The sequence below is a fragment of the Lissotriton helveticus genome, chromosome 7, assembly GCF_964261635.1.
Source record: "Lissotriton helveticus chromosome 7, aLisHel1.1, whole genome shotgun sequence".
NCBI classification, from domain to species: Eukaryota; Metazoa; Chordata; class Amphibia; order Caudata; family Salamandridae; genus Lissotriton; species Lissotriton helveticus.
In genome coordinates, this window is record NC_136068.1 from 333,937,741 (window position 1) to 333,960,915 (window position 23,175).

At 42.8% G+C, this 23,175-nt stretch overlaps 1 protein-coding gene across 2 annotated transcripts in view; it reads left to right on the forward strand.

Moving 5' to 3' along the window:
* Positions 1 to 23,175, forward strand: part of PPP1R16B (protein phosphatase 1 regulatory subunit 16B) — a 456,537-nt gene that overhangs the window by 397,286 nt on the left and 36,076 nt on the right. For both annotated transcript variants that reach the window (XM_078652152.1, XM_078652151.1), the window contains exons 6-9: positions 8,965 to 9,089; positions 15,067 to 15,192; positions 19,241 to 19,316; positions 22,379 to 22,508. In XM_078652152.1, coding sequence (XP_078508278.1) covers positions 8,965 to 9,089; positions 15,067 to 15,192; positions 19,241 to 19,316; positions 22,379 to 22,508 — 457 coding nt within the window. The remainder of the gene's footprint in view (positions 1 to 8,964; positions 9,090 to 15,066; positions 15,193 to 19,240; positions 19,317 to 22,378; positions 22,509 to 23,175) is intronic.

Below are 23,175 nucleotides of genomic sequence, written 5' to 3' on the forward strand. Positions count from 1 at the left end.
ACTATAATTTTACCATATATGCATTGGGCCCATAAATTCAATTTACCATATTTATTATTCGGGTAACCTTACACTCTACTACCAGTAACCCAGTTCCTTCTTATTTATTTCCAATGTACCCGACTTACCAATCCACTGTTACGGGTACCTATGATCACAATGGATCAGGGAGATAGCTGTAAAAGAAAGGCAGACATAAAATACAAAAAAAACATTTACTATATTTGCACTCATGTAATAACCAGAGACACATGAAGTTTTCAAAGTCTTTATCTAATCTTCATCAAGGTCAGAAAGTAAAAGATTTACAGCAATTAAACTATCAATAACCAGGAGCATGAATATAGTATAGCTATGCAAGTGGAATATAAATCCAACCATTTAGAACTCTGAAGGGAAGGTAAGAACAGGGAACATACTAATAAGAATTTTCAATAATGAGACTTGATACGGAGTGACTAAAGGACGGAAAAAATAAGGAACATACTAGAATTTCACAGTTTGAATATACCCCGTGAAGGTGGGTAAGGGAGAAGAACTTTAATCTGTACTGCGATAATTTTGAGATACCAAGTAGCTATAGGGAAGGTAAGACTGGAACATGCTAATATTCAGGGTTATGACTTTAAATTCAGTAAAGGGTGGGTAAAAAGAAGGAACATCTATTTATTCAGAGACATGTATTTATTCACCTATAAGGTAGGGAAAAAAATGGAACATGCTAGTATAACAACTACAATGTAGGACTTTATCATTCTCAAACGAAGGGGAGGTAAGAAAAGGAATAAAAGGCAATTACGAATTTATTCACAGCAAGGAAATGGAGAATGCAAAATGAGTTCCCTCAGATTTATATTTACCTAGAACGGTGTGGAGACCAACCCTGGCCACGGGTCAGTTAAGGACAGGAGAAACCCCAAGGAAGGACAGTCGCCAGTAGGCCAGCAGGTGCAGAATGGAACCCCAGGGCAGGACAGGAAGACCAGCACTTAAAGTCTCCAAAACCCCGCTTGGGTCTCTGGAAATTACGGACAGAGTGTTCCGCAGCTCTCTGTATCAGTCACCTATTGAGTGCGTTGGGTCAGTGACAGGTCAGCTATTCGGACAAGTTGGACAATTTCTCTAGCTAACCTAGGCTAGTTATACTGTTTTCGGGTCTGTGTACCACCCCCCAAATGTTGCAAGTGTAAGAATCCCCAATTTCGATTGGTCCAAAGAAAGGACAGGTCAACACACCAACCAGGATTTGACTTTCTCAAGCCCTAATTTACATCTTTTGGGACCGCCTATTGAATTTGGGGTTGCCATGACATCTACTTCTCACTTAACAATGGCATACACAAAATGTATTACAATTGTTTCGAATGCAGTACAGTTCAGCTCCATCTGCTGTGCTACAGGTCGATTCCCAGGAGCATCTTGACTGTGGCTGCCAGCTGGCTGGGTTCCACTGGTACAAGGTTTTCTTCCCTCTGCTAGGATGACATGCGCAGTAGGGATTTCAAAGATGGGATAGTAAACGCCTCTCAGGCCCAAAGGATTCGATACATGCAAAGTAAAGGAAAACAATTTAGAACACAGAAAATAAATTAATACGCTGTATACCAGGAATCCCTATATGACTCCCTTTACTTTATACTAACTATAGCATTGAGATTAGTGCAAAACGAACAGCATAACAAAAGCTGAAGGGCAAGCATCGGACATGTGAGAACACAGAGCGGCCATTTTAGAGATAGTGCGCAAGCGCAAAGATTTCCCACCAGAACTGCGAGTACGTCACGTCACGTGAGTGTGACCAACGCATGCGCAGAAGAAATTCCCGCGTAGCAGCAGCCATTTTAGTGGCAAGCGTATTAGGATGAATAAACACATAAGCAAGCTTCACTGGGACACCCCGTATAATGTAGAAATGTGCAATATTAGTAACATGAACATGTTGATTACAGTTATTAACATTATTTGAGGTTCTTGATACAAGCAAGTCGCTTTACGTGCGAATCCTTGCTCCATCAAAGGGCATTGCAGCAAGAAGACTTTAGGCGCTGCCCTACACCAGTTCCCCATAAAAAAGCTTCTTGTAGTGTACTGACAATATTCCAGCATTCATTCAGAAATGTATGAACTAAATGTAGATACCTTAACTGACAGAGTCTACTAAACCATCTGCACTCCATTACCATTTTTCAGTGACATTTTGGATTCTGTTGGTGCAGGCCAACCATTGGGCATGTATGTTTCAGTGGGAATGTCCAATGAAACCTACACTTTCTTAACTCAGAGGTAAGCAGGGATTGCTGCGGCCACTATGATCCACAACAAATTAATACAGGAATTAAATAATGCACTGCAGTGCCCAGGTCTTGGGTAGAGGGGAAAACTCAGGGACACTCTTAAAAAATGTAACAACACCGCATTAGCCCGAAGCAAACTGAGCTTGTGAATTTGACCTACCTCAGGAGATTTTGAGGTTGAAGGGGGGAAAGTAGCATTACTTGTGTCAGCACATTTTGAAACAACCATTGGCATAGCCAATTGGTCTAGGAAATGCGAGAGTTATTGGTGGTGTCAATGTTTTTTAGCCATGTTGTACAGCAGCATGGCTGCTCTTCAGCATTGCTGAAAGTCCTTAAAAAATGTGCTGTCAAGCCGAGACCTAAAATATCACATACAGTAACATACAACTCCGATTAACTACACGTAGCCGCAGAAAAAGTGAAGAAAGAACATGCAATGGAAGAGTTAAGCAAGCGTTAAACAAAACTCACAAAAAAAGTCCTCTGATCCTTTGGATCTGTTTGTTTATGCAAGGGAGGGTTTTGCAATTTCCGAAGTCCATATAAAAGCGACAACAACAGAAAGGAGATTGAAACAGTTGAGGCACGAAGTGGCCATTGAGATTAAGGAATTTCCGTGCAGATTATCAAACTGCTTCAAAGAATGATACGTAACTTAATATTCAATTATATTAAATACTTTATGTAAGTTATGTTTTATTTATGACGTGATTTTATTAAAATTCCGCAGTACCTGTACATGTAGTCTTTTATCAGATTATTTTTAATAAAAATTAAAATACAAAGATTTTCATTTTTGATAGAATGAGAAGCATACCAAAGAAAGTACATTATTTTAACAATATTACGAAAATGGTACAGTGACTCTACAAACTGTTTTTAGTTGCTGTGGGTGCTCATTAAAACACACATTACAATAGTTCATAATATGTTGTCATTGATTCCTGCAGATGACTTGTAAAAATTAGCTTGTGGCTGTGTACAAAGAGGTTGGCCGTAGTATACCTTATCAAAAATGGTTGAAGCTTAGCAGCAATTCTTATTAGTGCATTGCCGCGTAATTATTGTCAATTGTGTGAAAAGAATCACTCGCATTTAGGGGCCGATTATGATGGCGGACGGACCTGAGTCCGTCCGCCACCATAGAGTAGGAGGGACCATCCGCAGGGGCTGCGGAGGTCCCTCCGTGCAGATTAGGATGTGACCGCCAGGGTGGCGGTCACATCCTCAATCTTTAACATTGCGGCGGGTGCAGCTTCAAGCTGCACCCGCCGCAATGTTAAAAAAAGCAGCAGGCACCGCGCGGTGCCCGCCGCTTTGTCCACGCAAATGCAGGGGGGTACCATAGGTACCCCCCATGTGCACCCCCCGTCACCAAGGGGGCCCGCAACGGGCCCCCGAAGGCAATCTCCGTATGCTTTTCCACGGCGGAAAAGCCGCCGTGGAAAAGCATATGTTTTCCGCTATCCTAATATGCCTGGCGGTGTCTGACACCGCCAGCCATGTTAGGGCTTTTCTGCCGCGGTCGGAAGGCGACTGCGGCGGAAAAGCAGCGGACGGATTTTGAGACCCACCGCCATCCTAATTTGGCGGTGGGTCTTTTAGGCATCCGCAGCTGATTTCCGGCATCCTCCGGGCCGGCGGTGGCTTCCGCCGGCCCGGAGGATGCGGGAATCCGCCATCCTAATCAGCCCCTAAATGTGGTCAAATGACGAATAGAAAACTGGACTTGTTGAATGTGTTCCTCCGTGGTTTCTGATAAGTACAGTGCTACCCATATGCAAAGCGCGTAATGTATCTTCAGGTATACTAAGCGCTATAGAAATCCTCATACCATACAATTTTTGGACCGTTTTCCACGTGTTAGGAGATCCTAAATAACTACACACTGGAAATAAGTCAAGGTTTTATCCGCACTTTCAATAATATCCACTTGGTGGCGCTCTGTGACTAAATATTCATCGCAGTTAAATGCGATTCTGTGCGAAGGCTTCTTTGTCGTATTAATGAACTAGAAATGACTGAGTGGCGATTGATCAGAATTACTGAAAAGGCTTTAGATACAAACTTTGAAAGTTAAAAGCTGGATTAATATAGTCACGACATTTATAGTCCACACTGCTTTTTGAGTAGGTTATTCGTTTTCAAGTGTTAAAGCGTCTTTTACTGACTAACTAATGGACTTTGCTTAAATTAAATGAACACAAAAATAAAAGTACACGAAAGTGGGTTTTGGGTGGAAAAATATATGTAAAAGAAAAATAGGTGTATAAAGGCAAGTTTGTGAACTTTAAACCCCATCGCGTCTGACATTTAAAACAAGCATTGGCATAGCCAATAGGTCTCGCCTTTGGGACCTTATAAGTGTTTAGCCATGCAACAGTTGATGTTGTTGCACGAAGGATATTGTACTGGATAACTAAACACTTATAAGGTCCCAAAGGCGAGACCTATTGGCATGACAATGTGAACATAGTATGAATACCGTAAGTGTGTGGTTATACAAAAGATTCTCAAAAATACAATGAAATATGACGTATTAAATACATAGAAAAAACATGTGTGACAACAGACACGTTTAAAAAATGCTCAGCCTGTACAAGGGAGTATGTAGAACCTGTTAAGGAGAGGAGTGCGTTCGCACAATAAATCACCTGCCTTCATGTGTGTGCGAGGATGTTAGACCCTGGTTGGGGAACGTGTTCTGACTTATAGTCATCCACCAACATGAATATGTGTTCAATTGCTGGGGGTGTGAGCTCAGGCTTGATAAAGCCTAGTGCCTCTGTGTGTATGTGTTGGTTTCTAATCCTATTTACAGTGAACCTATATGTTCTGCGAGCGACCGCAGGCGGTACCAACGTCATAAAGAAAAGTAGATGAAAAGAACAAGCAAAAGTGTGCTCAGCACATGTACATACCATTAGTATGAGGTACGGTCTTGGGGGCGAAGGTATCGAGTTCCCCCTGGTCTTTCCTGTGAGTACAGTGTGGGCTTGGTCCGGAATATGGAGTCGTGGCACTTTGGAGTTGCAGGCGCACAGTATAGTATTGCTGTCTTGGCCTCCTTGATAAGGGCCAAGGTGCGCTGATTCTGATAAAGAAAAGGATATGGGTGTGCCCAGGCCCAGCGTCAAGGGAAAAGGGTGGAGGAGGGACATGGGCAAAGAAAACAGAGGATTAGTATGCGGGAAGGCGGGTGCGGGAGAGACAGGGGGTTTGGAAAGAGGAGGCGAGGAGGGGCAGCGTTATCTGTCCGTACGTAATAAGTAATGCCTCCTACCAAGTTGTCATGCCCGTATGTGGCGGCGCCTGGCAATATACGCATTTGCAGGTGGTGGGCCGTACACGTTGGGGCTCCACAGGGGGCAGAGAGTTCATACTACCAAGGATATGGCCCATCGTTAGTGAGTTGAGGTTGGCCCCATGCAGGGTCTAGGTAAAATGGGCGGCTCCTGTAGGGTCTCCCCAAGAACAGTTGTCAATTGTGAGCGTGGCGCGGGAGTGCACTGGCTGCGCGCAAAGGAGAGGAGAAGACTCGCATATGTGATCCAGCACTGCTGGGGGCACGGTGGGTGCTAGGGGAGAAAGGTGGGTTATATACGTAGTGACTTAGGATAGCCTGATAAGCGAGGACACAGGGGAAGGGGAGAGGCCCACATGCGTGAACTGGGCAAGAAAGCAAGCGTGAAGTGGGGGTGGGGGGAGACAGGAGTTCGGGCGTGATAGCGGATTGGGTCTCAGAAGAAATTAAAATTGCGAAAGCAATTGCAGAGTAAAGGGTAAATAATATCGAAGGGATATGTCAAGGGTGGGAAAGGATAAACCCAGATAGTCTGGGTGCCGAGCGTGTTAAAGGCAAGGATTTAATCGCAGCACATATATAAAGCTTGACTATGGGGCACAAAGAAAATAAAAACAATAAAAGGAAGAGGGAAAGTGGAGCGTGATCCCCGCCAGAGACCAAAGTAAGATATCAGTCTGAGACTTGGTGCTGAGCAGAGTCAGATTTGCGGGAAAGCCAGCAGCGAGAGGACTTACCTGAATAACTAGCAGCAGCCGTTCGTGTGAATGGAGTGCTGGATAGGGAGCTGTAATTTATATGTTAAAAAGCGCAAGGAAGTGTTAGTGGCGTACATGATGTTAAGGAGCACAGTAGGAGAGGATGATGTGAGGTCTACTAGTGACTAAAGGAGAGGCAGATGAATCAGAGGCTGAGGTTGTGCGTCTAGTCAGTGGCAGCGTCAGCACAAGGGGATGCGGTGAGTGGAAAAGGAGCAGGTTAAATCAGAGTTCCCGTTTGCAAGTCAGAACAATATCCAGTGTCAGTACAAGTAAGGTACTGGGCCAGTACCCAGTGGGGGTCGCACAAGTCAGAAACAGGAGAAGACTAGTTGTGTGCTAAGAATCGGTGCTCCCATTTGCAACTGAAAATACTGAGTAGTGTCAATACAAGTAAGGTACTGGGCATGTGACCCGGTAGAGGCCGCAGAAGTCCGAACAAGCATTGGCCACGAAAGTCATCGCGATCGATGTAAAAGCGAAAGTCATCGCGATGAAACACACAAGGGATGCGCGTGGAAGCACGCATGCTTGTGCGCATTCTAGTAAGCTGGTCGCCGCTTTCGGAGTACTTCCCAAAGCCCTACTACATGTCTCTCCGAGCAGCGCATGCGCACTGACTCAGCGAGACCTAAAAAGTCAAATAAAACTCTGTTAGTCGGTGTACATTCAGCGATATTTCTGACGATTGTTTATGACCCGCGGCGTCACTGTTTCTGAGAGCAGGAGGTTGAGAGGGAGAACTACCAACACTTGGCCTCATATGCCTCACGCAACAGCATTTCTAGGATTTGGCTTCCCAAGGAAAGGGACGGGCCTGATGATGCACTCTCATGAAAACTGCTTTTGAGTATTTTTCCCGTACACAACCTGCAGTTTTCCATAACATTTCTTGCACGTACAGCAAAGTAAGTACACCTACAAGAAATGCTAACGAAATAAAGTATGAAAAAGTACTCAAAATAAGTGCGATTACATTGAAATATTTTGGAATACAGCACTATGCAGGCTAAATGCAGTGTACACTGCTGCCACCTTAGAAAAAAAGTTAGTACAAATACTGCACCAACTCCTTTTGATCACGCTAAGCCAAGTTGCCGGACCACCTGACAGGAATAATTATAACTTGGCAGTCTGTCAGCAGCACTTAGGAGACCATTATTCGAATAATTTAGGCAGGACTTTAAGTGTGATGAAAAAACTGGGGGTTTCTCAAAGTGGCGTGGCCAATGTTATTAAGGGCATGGATTAAAAGCGCATAAGCTAAAAATCTGTGCTTAGCATAGTGTGCCACCCGACTTGTATTTTGCTGTTTCTGTCATTGCATCCAGATATATGAAACAACAAGTAACATCATACCTACAACAAGTTAGGACTATTGGCTTTGACAATGGTAGTTAGTTGCATAAGATAAATAAGCAGCAACTATGGCTTGTATATAATATTGAAAAAGCTTCCACTCAAAGCCCTGGTGACACCACGACAATGTTGCTGCTCCAGAGTGCCATTCACTTTAAAGCCATCTGTAAAATAGTGAAGAGTTGGTGTACAAAATAACTGTCAACCTGCGGGCACATCCTTTTAGTGCTATCTAAACTAACCATTGAAATCCCAATGGTAGGTAATAGAACGACAATGGTTGTTTAGGGAACACGTTATTTTTACCTTCACTGTTGCGTCTCTTTGCAAAACAAATACATTTTCTAGTTACATGTCGGGAGTACAGCAAACGGCGATCACACATACGTAAGGGAAGCAAAGGATCAAGGAGAACTATTCGCAAGCAAGCCTTCTGCAGGTAAAACAGAGAGAAGTCTGGATGCGGAGGACCAATCACCCATTTAAAAGAAATAAAAAGTAGTCCCAAAACAATGGCCTACAATGTCCGCTGCTTCTGTTTTTCAGAAGTTGGTCGGTGCGCTCGGAGAGGGTTAAACACTGGAACAGACATGATGTATGCATGCCATGGACACATGGGGAGCATGCAAAATAGAGCAACGATGGTGCCATCAAATGGCATGTCTATGGGCTGGTTGAAGCCCTCAACAGTAGATACAGCATGTCTCAGTTCGAGACAGCGCATGCGCTCCGTCTAGAGCTAAAACCTAAAATGGGCTAAAATCTGCAATTTCGCTGCAGAGTCTTGGGTAAGTCAATAACCTCATACACAATTACTTTATACACTGCTGCTGAATGATCATTCAGCAGTAAATACTGATCAGATGGGATTAACTCTTCTCAGCAAAAGTGTTTGTGGCAGAATGTTAAAGTAGGCCACAGAGATTTCCATTTCACCTAAAGGCTTCACCCCCCCCCCCACCCCATTGCACAGCTGATGGGAAAATCACCTCCTTTACCTCCTCTGGGCCGGTCAGGGGAGGCGATGGTTGAACTATTAACCTTCCTGCTTATCTCACACTGGACACTCACACACACACACACACACACACACACACACCCCAGAAATAACCAATTTATTTACCTGTAACTGTAGTTTTGCAGCTTGATGCTCCTTTGTTCCAACCACTAGATAAAGGGATATATGCAAAGCACTTATATTTGGGATAGATTGATGCTGCAAAAACCTGTGTTTCTATTTCTCCAGGTATAACCCAAGAGAAAATAAACAAGATGCGGGCAGCACCAGAGCAGCAGATGATCTCCGATATCAGAGGCATGATCACAGCAGGGCAGGACCTGAATCGGACAGATGCCCAGGGCGCTTCTCTGGTGAGTAAAAGGAGCGCGTCTGCTTGGCTGCGAGTAAGGTGACAGAGACGTAAAATGGTAGTGATGAGGTGAGATCTTTGCTAAGGCAGTGTTAACATGGGTAAAAATGACAAAATAATGAGGTAACACTATCACAAAATGTGACGTATTATGCTGCATAATTTAGCTTCATCTTGCCGCATAATTTGGTCCTCTCCTGCCGCATAATTCCAGTGCCCTAATTAAATGGTCATTTTTGTGTATGTGTCAGGGTTTGCGTGGGATGAGGATTATTATACCACTCACCATTTGACATCAGTAGGAGATTGAAGAAAAATATGGAGAATACTTTGTCCTTCAACTAACTTCTATTTAAGTTGACTTTCTGCCATAAACAAGAAGGAATTCCACTTAAAAATGAATTTATTTATTTATTTGCCGGTTTATAACGAGCTCGAATCGACTCCCGGAGGAGTATCTCTGCGCCCAAAAAACACCAGAAGCACAGTCGAAAACAGTCAGTAAAGAAGTAGATTAGTAGATTAGTTCTGAAACAAAAACGTTTTGAGTTGTTTCCTAAAGCTCAGATGTTCTGAGCATTGCCTGAGCGCCAGAGGGAGCTTGTTCCATAAAGTAGGCCCGACAACGGACAAAGCCTTGCCGCCCTGTCTGACCTTCCTCACAGCTGGCACTCTCAGGAGAAGCTGGCTGCTGGACCTAAGAGACCGAACAGGGTTGTATGGTATAAATTTACCTGTCCAGTGCGATGGCCCTAATCCATTTAAGCTCTTACGAATTAAGCAGCAGGTTTTGAACTTTACACTATTTCGGACTGAGAGCCAGTGTAATTTATCCAGGAGGGGTTTTGACGGCGATCTTCAAGGGGCGTTTAACACCAGCCTAGCTGCCGTGTTTTGCACCACCTGGAGTTTAGCTAATACTCCATCATTGGCTGACAGCAGGAGCCCGTTACAGCCTGGGCTGCTGACTTTAGAACTGGGGAACCAGGTTCAAGTCTTGGCATTGACTCAACATCCTGTGATTCTGGGCAAACCGCTTAATCTCTTCATTCCTATAAAGAATGACTGTGACCTTGTGTAATGTAAATGGTAATCACATAAAGTGCTCCAATAGCTTTGGATAGAGATAACGCTATATGAAAACTGCAGAACAATGTACAAATAAGAAACAAAAAATCCTTAACATAAGGAAAGACAAATACCCATTTCCTGGCTGATTTGTACAAAGTCAAATAAGAAAACTGGGATATAGTGAAGCTTCCCTGCTTAAATTGTGTAATCTTAGGCAAATATTTTACTTCTACTATTACCCTCAGAAGCTGAATGAATCTCTGCTTCTATCCTCTTCCAATAACTTCTTTAGAGTAAATATTTTACTTTACTAAAACACTTTTTTCTTAATTATTGCATATGGAAGCACTTTGAAATACATGAGTTGCGAATACCAGTTTTATAAAAACATATTTTATTTGATTCAATAGACTTTAATGTGACGTATTAACCTCAGTGTTTCCCATGTTAAAGAAATACACTTCCTTTGACTGTTATCATATTTTACATGATGTTTGTTATATGATTTACAAAGCAAACATATCAGCGCTTGTCTCGTGCATGGGCCCTAAGATCCGATCCAGGCGACATATTACCAACAACTAGCGATAATTATCACTATGTTGGCTTAGCGGCAATATTTTTATCGCTGAGCTGCGGCGATTTTTATCGCTTAGGAACCTTGCTATTATCAAGGTTTATCTCCTAAGCGATAAAAATCGTCCGAAATGCATGAATATCGCTGAAAAGTCAGCGATAGTCATGCATTACCGAGCTAATGCTCTTAGCCATGTTATCCACCTACCATTGGATAACATGGCTAAGAACTGCTCAGAGGCAGATGTTAGCTTTTGGAGATATTCGCGCTTAGCGCGAATATCTCCAAAAGTTGGTAATAGGAGATAGCGATGTTAGCGACTGTTTCCAGTCGCTAACATCTTGGCATGCCCACTTTGCATGTCATTAGTGATACATTTTACTGACATGCAAAGCGGGGCCCAAGATGGTCGCTATCTCCTACTAGCTGTCGCTAACTGGTGTTAGCGACAGCTAGGTAATAGGGAGATAATTTTATCTCCGCTTTCTTGGCTTTTAAAGCCAAAAAAGCGGAGATAAACCCCCTTGATAATATGCCCCCAGATTCTTTGTTGGGCTCTCCTTGTTAATTTTTTGGCTAGCACACCTTCAAGCTAATCAATGCAGCACCTGATGTGCATAAAAAAATTATAGATACTGCCATGGGGATGGGGTCAGTGAGCGCAGAGGCGGAATCAAAGGTGTGGCTAAAAAGAGCCAAATATTCTTTAACTATTTTGTTGGTTTCTCACCTTCAGGTAACTATACACAGAATAAAGCACACCTTAACTGTAAAATAAATAAAGGCTAAACTAACCAGTGGGAAAAGCAATCTTTTGTGTTATGAAACCTCTATTGGTTAATGCAATCACTCCAGATGTATATGTGTGCAACTAGAGGCCCACAGAATTGAACCCTGTTTGATGCAGCACGGAAAAGTGGCTTGTGTAGTATTAGTGTGAGGAGGTCCCTGAAAGAACTGTGAATGTTTTTTATTATTTTAAATGTGCATTATACACAGTATAATGTAAACTGCCACTAAAAACACATATAAATTTCGGTTAAAGATAAAAAGAGCTTCTAAAGTATAGATTTCTGTACAATGCAGATTAAACCTAGTGCAATTTATATTTATAACTGTCCATGAAAAGCACACACTCCACACCTGAGCTTGGAACAACCTTAAAGTACTTCTCAAAAAGAAAATATTTTGTCATCTGAAAGCTTCAAGTGACTATCAGTTAATGTCTCCCAAGCAGCCTTTACATTTGCCGATTAACCAATTGCACATAGAAACCTGACATGAAAGGCTTATTTCTTTTTAGCACAGGAGACTCTCTCCCTTCCACTTCAGCTGGGGGATCTCAATTGTGGGAATTAACTTTTGCCCTTTAGCCGATAGACAAAAAATATGGTCAAATGCCATCCACTAAGACATCAGCTGTCTGTTAAGGCACCAATCACAGACAATGGACATTAGGGCTAATTTACAGACAGTCCATGAAAATTGCGGATGGGGAACCAGTGTGTGCCGATCCCCCAGCCAGGGTCAGATTGGTAAGGCGGGTACTCGGGCAATAGGCGAAGGGCTGCTTTTCTGGGCAACATGGAGGCCGATTTGGGCTGTGGCTGTGCTTTCATGTGCCGCCGCTGGCCCAGTGGGGGCCTGAGCGGCCTTTCGGGAAGCAGATGGGCCTCTATCACCTCTCCTTTACCAAGGGGACGGAGGTGTCATACCCAGTATCTCGCTGGCATCATAATAATGTATCTAGATTGAGCAGGCAGGGACACTTATATTCAGGTGTGGTTCACGAGTGTGAACTAATCCGTGCTCAAAGAGCCCTGGCAGTATTTGCATTTTTTTAATCTCAGTGAATTAAGAAAACAGTTAAGAAAACATACCTCTTTTAGGGAAACCTCTCCCTTCTTTTCACATAAAACAGTGAAGCAGTGTTTTGCGAAAAGGTGCAATCCGCAAATGTGGGCCACTTTTTTTTAGGGTAACTGGACAGATTTTGTATTCCAATCCTACTCTGCCCCCAACCCTTGCCCAACACACGATTTTTCCAGGTACATTTTTGCCAGTGCCATAGCCGGGGAGGGGCGGTCCGCAGCAGGCGGCACATTTTTGGGGTGGATACAGTGCGTGGCCTGAGGACTTGGAGGCTCCGGCGGAGCAAATCAGGATCCACCATAGGGGCCCTTGCTGCGGCCGAAGAGGAGGAGGGCGGGCGGAGGGCCTGGAGGAAGCAGATTGTCACTGTGACACTGTGTTATGCACACAGTTTGTGACATTTCACCTTAGGTCCCAACAGGGCTGAGTGACAGCAGAGGCAATGGACCGCAAGGTAAGTTTTTCTTCTACCTTGTTGCCCTTGTCCACACCCCCCACCGAACCCCACCCTGCTGTTACAAGCGCAGGCTTCAAAACACTAGCTACGTCAGTGGTTTTCGCACCTGGTAAAACCAGTCCCAGTGTTGCCACACATGGTAATCACAGGTGCAGGCACACTACAGACCTGCCAAATCCCACAGTGCCACAGTGTGTCACACGATTTCAGCTCCTTTCACACGGTCACCTGGTGAGGAGCCGAAATCACATGTGGCAGGCAATGCGAGCTGGAAACCACTGAAAAGAGTGGATTTCCTGCTCGTCTTTTGAAGCTGCATGCAGGTGATGTCAATTAAGGGATGTGAAAACAGCTCAAGATACCACCAGCAGCCTCAACAAACTTTTGTTCTCGTTTTGTTATTACCTTTTTTAGTGGAAGGCGGAGGTCGATGGGGAAGTTCTTGACATACCCCCCCCCCCCTTCCAAGGCCGCGCTCCCACCTCACACAACGGATTTTGTTCCGTAGTTGGCAGGTATGACACCAGGTCAGTTGTGATCAGGATACCTTTCAATACAACCTGTAGTTGCGCCCTTGGAAGAAGTTTGTTAGGAACAGAAATCGCTTAAATCAAACGCCTACAGCTAACAATGAGACACACAAATGGAGGTTGTAACGTATCGCGTGAAGTAACAAACCTGTGTTTCCAGATCTCAAGATTGTGATCTTGTGTTTCAAACGGGAAACCCGAGTGTTTCAAACCGGACACCCGAGCATGACCTTAAAACCCTGGTCCAATCGCTGGTTCTCTCCAGACTGGACTACTGCAACTCTCTTCTTACTGGCCTCCCCAAATGCCACCTGTTCCCCTTTAAATCTGTTCTCCATTCAGCAGCTCGTTTCATGTATGGGCCCAAAAGAAGCGACCACATCACACCCATTTTATCCACCCTCCGTTGGCTTCCCATTGAGGCAAGATCTATCTACAAGACTTCCTGTATCACCCACAAAGCCTTGCACTCCTCCTCTCCTCGCTACCTGGCGAATAAACTGAAACTCTCTCGAGGCTCTAGACCATCACGTAATGCGGAGGCAACGCGGTGAGAATCTGGAACTCACTTCCGCCTCAGCTCCGGACCACCACCTCTTCCCAGGACTTCAAAACTGACCTCAAAGCTCTCCTCCTTCAAAGACACATTCAAATTTCACGCCCTCTCTATTATATGATGGAAGTCCTTCCATTATAGGAAATTCTGTTCTACATGACTATAGAAGTGCCTTCCCAATGTGTTCTTGTGGTTTGAGAGTCTGCCATTTATTGCAGTATTATGCTTCTACTTGTATTGTGTACTCCTTTGTAACATGCACACGTCACTTTCCCTCTTGTAATGTATCGTTTGCTACCTCTTGTATTTTGTTTGCTTTTGATACAGGAACAATTGCCACCATTGCCTCATGTAACGTAACGTTAGTTCTTGTGTTTTGAGTATCTGCCATTTAGTGCAGTATTATACCTCTAATTTGTACTTTGTACACTTTTGTAACATATACACGTCACTTTTTTTTTCTTTTTTCCCTCTTGTAACGTATCGTTTGCTGCCGCTTGTATTTTGTTTGTTCTTGATACATGCACAATTGTCACTATTGCCTTATGTAACGTAACGTTTGCTTTTGTAACATGCTAACTTGTAATTTTTCCTCATGTTTCACTACTGGTCCTATTGTGAAGCGCTCTGACACCTTCGGGTAAAGTCTGCGCTATATAAAAACGCATAAAATAAATAAAAAATATCAGGTTGCAGGCACCCTTGTCACTGTTAACCGGTCACGTTCTTTTCTGGTATTTTGCCGCCCTCTAATGTTACGAATGAGCAATACATTTCATAAACGAAATCTGTGATGTGAATGATTAACATGTTCTTGAAAATGGCTGCCTGGCATACATATGTATCGCTTACATATCACGAGTTCAATAATTTGTTCCTGTTGCTGAATCTGTCCTGTATTTCTTGTTCGCTTAGTTACATATTGCGGGTGCCAATGGATACATCCATGCAGCAGAGATCCTCTTGGAGCACGGAGCCAGGGTGGACGCCAAGGATTCAGACAACTGGGAGCCGCTTCATGCCGCAGCCTTCTGGGGCCAGGTACTCTTCATTAATGTTATGATTTCTTTGTGTGTGATGGAGGTAGGAATTAATGTTAAAGGAACTGCGCCCGCTGTCTAGCTATAAAATCTAATCCAGCAGTTCTTAACCTGGGGTCTTTGCACACATGACTGAGGGCCATGACACCTACATAGGGGGTCCGAGATCAGTCCTGCCAAATGCCACGCATCAGGTGTTAGAATGACGCATTTTATGCTGGCGTCCGCATCACTGCACTAAATGTGTTACTGACCAAGTATAGCCACATTAAAGTGGAAGTTTTGATACTGCATAGGCAGCGAAAATATTGGCAACCTTGTTCCTTTCTCTTGGAAAAGGAAGAACAGATATATAACATCCACCTGTCTGTAAATGTGGTGGGCGGACCATCAGTTTGGCGGAGAGGGTACTCTGCCCTGACGAAGTATCCTCACTGCCAAATCCTAAATCAGCCGCTACATGTCATAGAAACCAGACCCCTATTTCTGAACTTTCATATACCAGAGCATTATGGGAATTGTCATCTTGGGCGAAGAAAAGTTATGTCCCAGTGGAATTAAATAATCTGGTGGCCCTATGACTATACAAGAGCCTACCAGGAGATCAAAGGGTCTTTATGTGCTTTCACTTTGTATTAACTACTTTTGGCCATATAGTTTTAGATTATGCAAACTATTCAGCTCTTCGTCAAAAATTTCTGTGAATATTTATTTCACAGTTTTATAAAAGTGTGATTCCTTGTGGATTCTGAAATGCCTTATCGAGAAAAAAAAGGAATTTCTTCACACTTCTTCATCTTTGTAGTGGTTCAAGTCATTGCAGACCTTTATCTGGCCATAAACACCCTCTCTATAGAAATGTATTTATTTTAGCTACAATGACATTTTGATCAAATGATGATAGTGCATAGGCAGATAAACGATAGTGAGGTGGTAAATCATAATCTGAACGATTAGCAGCTGATTTGTGGATTATTTGAGCCTGCGGTAATCGGCAAAAACAAACCCATATCCAAAGGAATTACATTTTTTAGTTAGTTGAGCATAAATGCATGAAATGTACATACATTCAGCAGAATGGGGAAGTAACCATCCTCATCTTTCATGTTGCACAAAATGTCCTTTCAGTGATGTTCTGAACTCTTGGACATATGGACCTAGGCAGATACCTAGTGGCAGGGAGTTGCTGGCAAAGGCCAATGCTGGGACCTGGTAGGGAGAAGAAACCACTGTGTGGTTTGGTGTGGCTGGTGGGTGGATGATATATTCCAAGCAGGTGTGTATGGAGATAGGATGCCAGAGATTACTTTGGGCACAGGCAGTTTATTGCTTTGAACACAGTTATTAGTACCTGGTATATGGCCCTGTTGGAAACAGTTAGCCAACCTGCTTGGTGGTGGTATGCTGAGGTGAAATTATTCATGGGTATGCCTTGGTAAACTGTAGAGCATTCGGGTAGCAACATTTTGAACCTTGTTTAGTGGTGCAAAGGAGTATTGAGGGAGGCCCGCCATGAGGCTTTTACAGTCATCTAGTGTATTAATTAATTGTTTATTTTTTTGGCGTTGTACTGTTATATGTGTGAGTCCCTCTACGATACAAAGCAGTTATGTGTAAAACGTCTTTTACTTTCAAAGATGTAATGAAAAGAACCCCATGGTTTGGGCTGAAAGGGGAAATTTCAGAGTGTGTGGATAGGTTCAAAAAGAGAGGTGGGTGTTGAAGAGGAGGGGAAATAGAAGTCCTCAGTTTTACAGGGAACCAGCATAAGTGCCATCTAATGTCGGATGGCAGTGAGGCAATCTAAATCCTGCCTACTTGTAGGTTTCTTTGTCTAAAACTCATGAAAACATTCTTTAAAATGTTTTTTTTTATTTGTTGAGAACCAGATTATGATGTATTCATTTTAGAGGTGACGAGTCTTGTGAAATTTTGGAAACAATAGTTTTGTCATGAATGGATTATTTTGCAGGTTATTAAATATAAACTGCATAATACCTAATTTCATTGGAAAAAAAGAATTCGACATTGTATAGGATGTTGGCTCGTGCGCCGCTCTGTAAAAAAATATACGAGAATGGCCCTGCCCTGCTTTATGTTGTAGGAATCTCCAGAAGTTTCTGACACATAGGATACTTTGCTCTAGCACTTGGCGATGTGCGCAAGCTTCGTTATTTCTCTATCATATACATGGGTACATGGTCTGCTGTCGGACTGTGAGGCCAGCAGAAATGTACAGAAACGTGTGGAATATGGAAGGTCTAAACACTACTGTCACTACAGGGGAATTATACTACACTCCTTTACACCCATTCAAGGTATTTTATCTAGTCTCATCTGTTAATCTTGGATAGAGAAATAACTCCTTGTATCCACCAACTCCCAAGCTCTTCTTAGTAAACAGAACTTGGTCTGCTCCATCTTGTCGACATTGTTTGATAAATGGGCGTCAAGTACATCTAAATAATATATATATTTTTTTGTAATGAACATTTCGTTTTTGCTTTGATATCCATTCCCTCCTTCCTAATACTTTAACTCAAACATTTCCTACACTTTCCTAGGTCCCCAGTATCAATTTCATCTCCACTTCCTCAGCAATATGTTTTCGAGTTGTATCTTCTGCACAGAACCGGAGCTTTAGCTGTTATTGCCCTATTGCATCTGTTAAAACAATGAATTATAGCCTAAAGCCTTTGCAATATGGCGGACGAGATATGTGTCATGTTTTGCCGAGTATACCATCTGCCAAACTATAAATAAGGTCCTATGTCTTTATTTCAACACAGGGAAAGACGTTATTTCACCTATTTGCAAAAATACCTATTATGGCCAGAGTGCACATTGTGCACTATCACGTTTTGTACTTGCTGCTGTAGCCACCATTACACTAGGGATAACAGTGCATGCAACGGATGTATGACGGTACGACGCGTACCGTCACAATGCGTGCTTTAACAACGCGTCCCTTACAACGCTTGCGTTGGGGGCGCGGATTGAGAATAGTATAAATCACTATTCTAACACCAGTCCCCGTGGACACTAGGGAAGGTGTTGGAATAGTAAATATACTATTCTTAATCCTCTAGCGCCCTCCAGCGCAAGTCGTGGTTACGACTTGCATTGTAATGGACGCGTTGTTAAAGCCTTGCGGAGTAAAATCCGCGTGGTAAAGGATGTTTCTCGCATGCAACACATGATAAATGTTACAATAAATCCTTTGATATCACTGTCTGTCGCAAATTTCCTTTATATATTGTTTTTATGTTTTTTATTTAACCCACATGTAGGTCAGGCACCTACTGTGGTGCTAACTCTGTAAAACGCTATATATATTTAGACTGCAACTACCCCAAATGACGTCTTATTTATATATACAGTCTCTACCTCAATTATAGTCTACATATACTACTGTTGTATCACATTTTTTCTCTATATTTTAACATTATGTAACATTGTATTTACTCCTCATGTAACCTATGTACCTGCTGTTGTAATAACTTGGTATAGCACTATATACATCTATACTGTACATACCTCGAACCTGTATCGTCAACATATCTGGATGTCTGATGTATTCTTCGTTTACACACTATCACCTTGTATTTATATTTACTATATACATAACTCATGTATTTGCTGCTATGCCAACTCTGTAATACGCTCTGACATCTTCGGGTCTAGTTTGCACAATACAAAACTAGAAAAATAACGAAATAAATAAATACATTTGTGCAGAAAACACCCAACACGGTTTATGCATTGCTACCTGTTACATCAAGGTGTAAATGGTGTAAAATCCACACCCTGAGATTTGGTGTAAACATTATTTGCGCCAGTGTCCTTTTTGCATCCATTATTTTAAACAAGGTCTAATAGGATTCATTTCTGTTGCAATGTAGAATATGCAGAAATTAAGACAGCTTGACAAGAAAATAAATTAGACATAGACTGTACAAGACCCCCCACTCTTCGGAGGTTTTCAATGACTTCCCCAAATAAGTCTGTTGCAAGGTTGAATGTTTCATAGCTTATTTCTTGTGTTGTAGATACTCATGGCGGAGCTGCTGGTGTCACATGGAGCAAGTCTGAGTGCCAAGACTTCACTGGATGAAACACCATTAGGTTCGTTTGACTCTTTTAAGTATTTTTAAAGGAGAAAAAACAACACTCTACAAACATAATAACAAATAGGGCACATTACAACGCAGACATTTACAACACATGCTTTTACAACTCAGTTTTTACAGCGCAACATCCATTACAACGCATTCCATTACAACGCATACCATTATAATGCATAATACTTTTAAGGCAACAGTAGGGTAAGTGTTGGATAGTGTAGGGGTAATAATTACTATTCCCACTCCAGTGAGTGCAACAGTAGCGTAAGTGTCGGATAGTGCAGGGGTAATAAAATACTATTTTCAATCCAGTGAGTGCAACAGTAGAGTAAGTGTTGGATAGTGTAGAGGTAAAAATTTCTATTCCCATGTACCCCAAAACCCATACCTACCCTGTACCCCAAAACCCATACCCACCCTAAAACTTAAAAAATCCCCATTACTTACCTTTTAATATGTGGTAATGGCATGCGTTGTAGTGACATGCATTGTAATGGCATGCGTTGTAGTGACATGCATTGTAATGGCTGTGTTGTAATGGCATGTGATGTAAAGGCTGTTGCGTTGTAACAGCTATGTTGTAAAGGTAGTGCGTTGTAATGACTGTGTTGTAATGGATGTTTCCCATAACAACATTATGCATAATGTGCAATGAGGCCATGTCTAGGGTGTAGTGTGGTGTGACCTGATAAAAAGTGCCAGGATTTAAGAAGAGGGCATCTGGAATTGAGTGAGTGGATAGTATGGTGAGGAGCAAGGCATGGTCATTGAAAAGATATGATCTGGCAGGAGTTACATTCTTGGGGCAGATGTGGCTTTCAAAGAGGTGTAGTATAGCCTCATTGTTCTTTGTTGGTTAGATCAATATCTGTCTTTATAACCTTTCATCATTGGGGGGTTACATTCTGTCCTTTTGTTGTCAATTTCATAACTCCAGTACTCACCCTGCTTCTACCTGTTGAAAAGCATCAGACAACAAACATTTGTGCTTATGCGAATTGTGGCGAAAAGCTGCAGCATATGCACAGATGTTGGTTCAGAGTTTTCAACACAGGGTATGTAACATCCTCTGTTTTAAACAATGAGTTACCAAACTCCTGCCTCCAACCTGGGACTATTTGTTTAGTCTTATGCCTTGGCAGCTGGCAAAATACCCATCTGGACTTTTGGCGAAGATGCCTGCCATAGGTGGCCTTGATGCAGCGGCATAATACAGGCCCCTGTTGCGCGGGGGAACCGAAACCCCAACAGGGGGCCTCCAACACGTCAGTCCAAGTTCAATGAATATCTGCAAAATCAGGACCCACTCTTTATTTCCTGCCGGGGGGCATCACTTTGCGTTATGTCATTGCCTGAGATTGGGGAGGTGGGTTCTCATTTTCTCTGGGAAATTTCCATCTGCAACAAATACCAAATCCACAATGTTGACTACCCTTGCCTTGTCGATATAAGGTAAGAGGTAAGTAGATGAGGAGTTAAAGATAGTACACCCATAGCTCCTGATACATCGACAGCTGATACTGTTGAGGGGATATTGGTGCAGGTCAGTATTGTTGTACTCGATAGTGTGACCTACAACTGGCGGCCTGTGATTAGCGACCTATGCGAATTATCACCTCTTCTTTACTCTTCTTCAATACAAAAGCATGGGAGGGTAGAGGAGGGACACATTAGTGGAGTCGCTGTATTCTTCCTTGTATACTTTTACAAAGTTAGGAGACATGTTCAAGCCTGAAAGTACCTGCAGATTCTGCAACCAGGCCCAGTGGTATACCAAGGATGCAGCAGAATTAGGTTCTGTGTTTGAAAAACATGTCAAAGTTAATCGTCTCGTCTTTGGCAAAGCAATAGAATTATACTGAATGAAAATGAGGCAAGATTGGCCCTTTAAGCGGGGCAAGGTATGTGCATTGCTTTGTCCTTCTTCCATGAAAATGTTGGTTGTGACTATTGTGCAGGGAAACATTTTAAAGGCACTCAATGAATGGTAATCCAAAGTCAAGTCCTTATGGGCACTGACTTTTTGGTAAGTCCCGGGAGGCGGCCAAAAACTGGCTAGAAGGTGTCAAAGTTAAACCACCTGTAATTCCTGGTACACTTCCTTCCACTCTATTATTATTGAAAAAGCACAGGACTCCTGAGCCAAAGCTCATCCCACTATCACTGATTGTATGTTCCTTTTTTATTCCATATTGTGGTATCTAAGGGGTAGCCAAGTGTTTGGATCTTTAAGAACTGAAATACTGTTAGGATGGATTTGAGAAGGCCACCAGCAGGTGCACTAGAAAAGATAGTCAAACAGCTTTCTCTTAAAGATAAAATGTTTCTCGTTTCTATGGCTCTGCTGGTATTTGTGTCCAAGGACGTTTGGCATTTTCCTTCCACTATACTTCTTCTGCCTTGGTTTCCTCACTAAACTGACAATGCTGTGAATTCAGAGAGTTAACCGATTATCATAGATTGCCAATTTTAAGGCCCATTTCCATAGAAAGATCAGTGTATTGGTACTAACAGTAAGAACATCATATTGCAAACTACATCCAGAGGTGCATCCTCAACATCAGTGTGATACAGGTTTGTCTGTTGGCAACAAATCTGGCTGCCAAATTCTATAACTTTTGTGACTAGTGATTAGGTTCTCAAGTGTCTCTTTGTAAAGCTCATACCAGCTCTACTACTGAACTCCAAGAGAGCGACCTGTAACTGAAAACTGCAGAAGAGATTAACTAAATGTTGCTAGCGCTGTATCTCAATGGCCATTCAGTGATTGGTTTCCCAAGGAGTTGGCTCCTTGGGGTTCTTCAGTTGGCTGGTTCATGTGAGCTACAACATTCCAGTAAAAGGAGATAAATACAGGCCCTCCCACTTAACTAGGTGGCAAAAATACCCTTAGAATGGGTGGGTAATCTATCCTTTAGTGAAAAAAATTAAGATTGCCCCTGTGCACCACCTACCCACTTCAGATAAAAGCAAAATGAATACTGGAATATGTCACTTATGTCTTACAACATGTTGTATGGATTGGCACTTCTCACCATGCAGTAATTTCATGTTTTTTGGCAGATTTATGTGAAGATGAAGAGTTCAGATCTTTGCTGCTAGAGCTGAAGCACAAGCATGACATCATTATGAAATCTCAGCTGAAGAATAAGTCATCACTGAGCCGCAGGACCTCCAGTGCCGGGAGCAGGGGGTAAGTGTCGAACAGGTGCACACAAGAAGGGTAAAGTAGACGACGGCAACTGAGGAGGAACTGAGAACAGGCAGAGAGATGAGACAATCAATGGCATGGAATATAGCAGAGAAAGAAGTGAAGGTAATTAGAATGTCTCAAAGATCTAAAGTGACACTGTTCTGGAGTTCTTGAATTTCAGGGGATATATGACTGTAAAGTGGCTCGTGGTCCTGATCTGTATCAGGTGCACCCAATGCAATCCGAGTCTGTGTGCTGAATTATAATACAAGAACGTACTGTTTCCAGTGCTGGCGCAAACTTTACGTACAAACCAGCACTGAAAGGAAAACCAGTGGCTTTAAACTGACTTTCCATTTGTCAACACAGAGGAACCAGAAGGACTCCGAGAAGAGGGAAGGGATCCCCCAGAGATAGGTGCAGTACATTTCTGCACCCACCTGGGGCTGGGAGAAGGCCTGGAGGGGTCCATCAGACTCCTATGCCTCATCCCAAAGCAAGGAGGCATTTCTGAAATATACACCGTGCCCTCCATGTACAGCAGAGAAGCTGCAAAAGATTAAGTAAGATTGACCCCCTGCAGCTCTCTTGGAGAAGTAGAATACTCAAGCTACTATCTCTGGAGATCACTCTTAACCCAGTGATTGAAAACAAAAGATGGAAACAG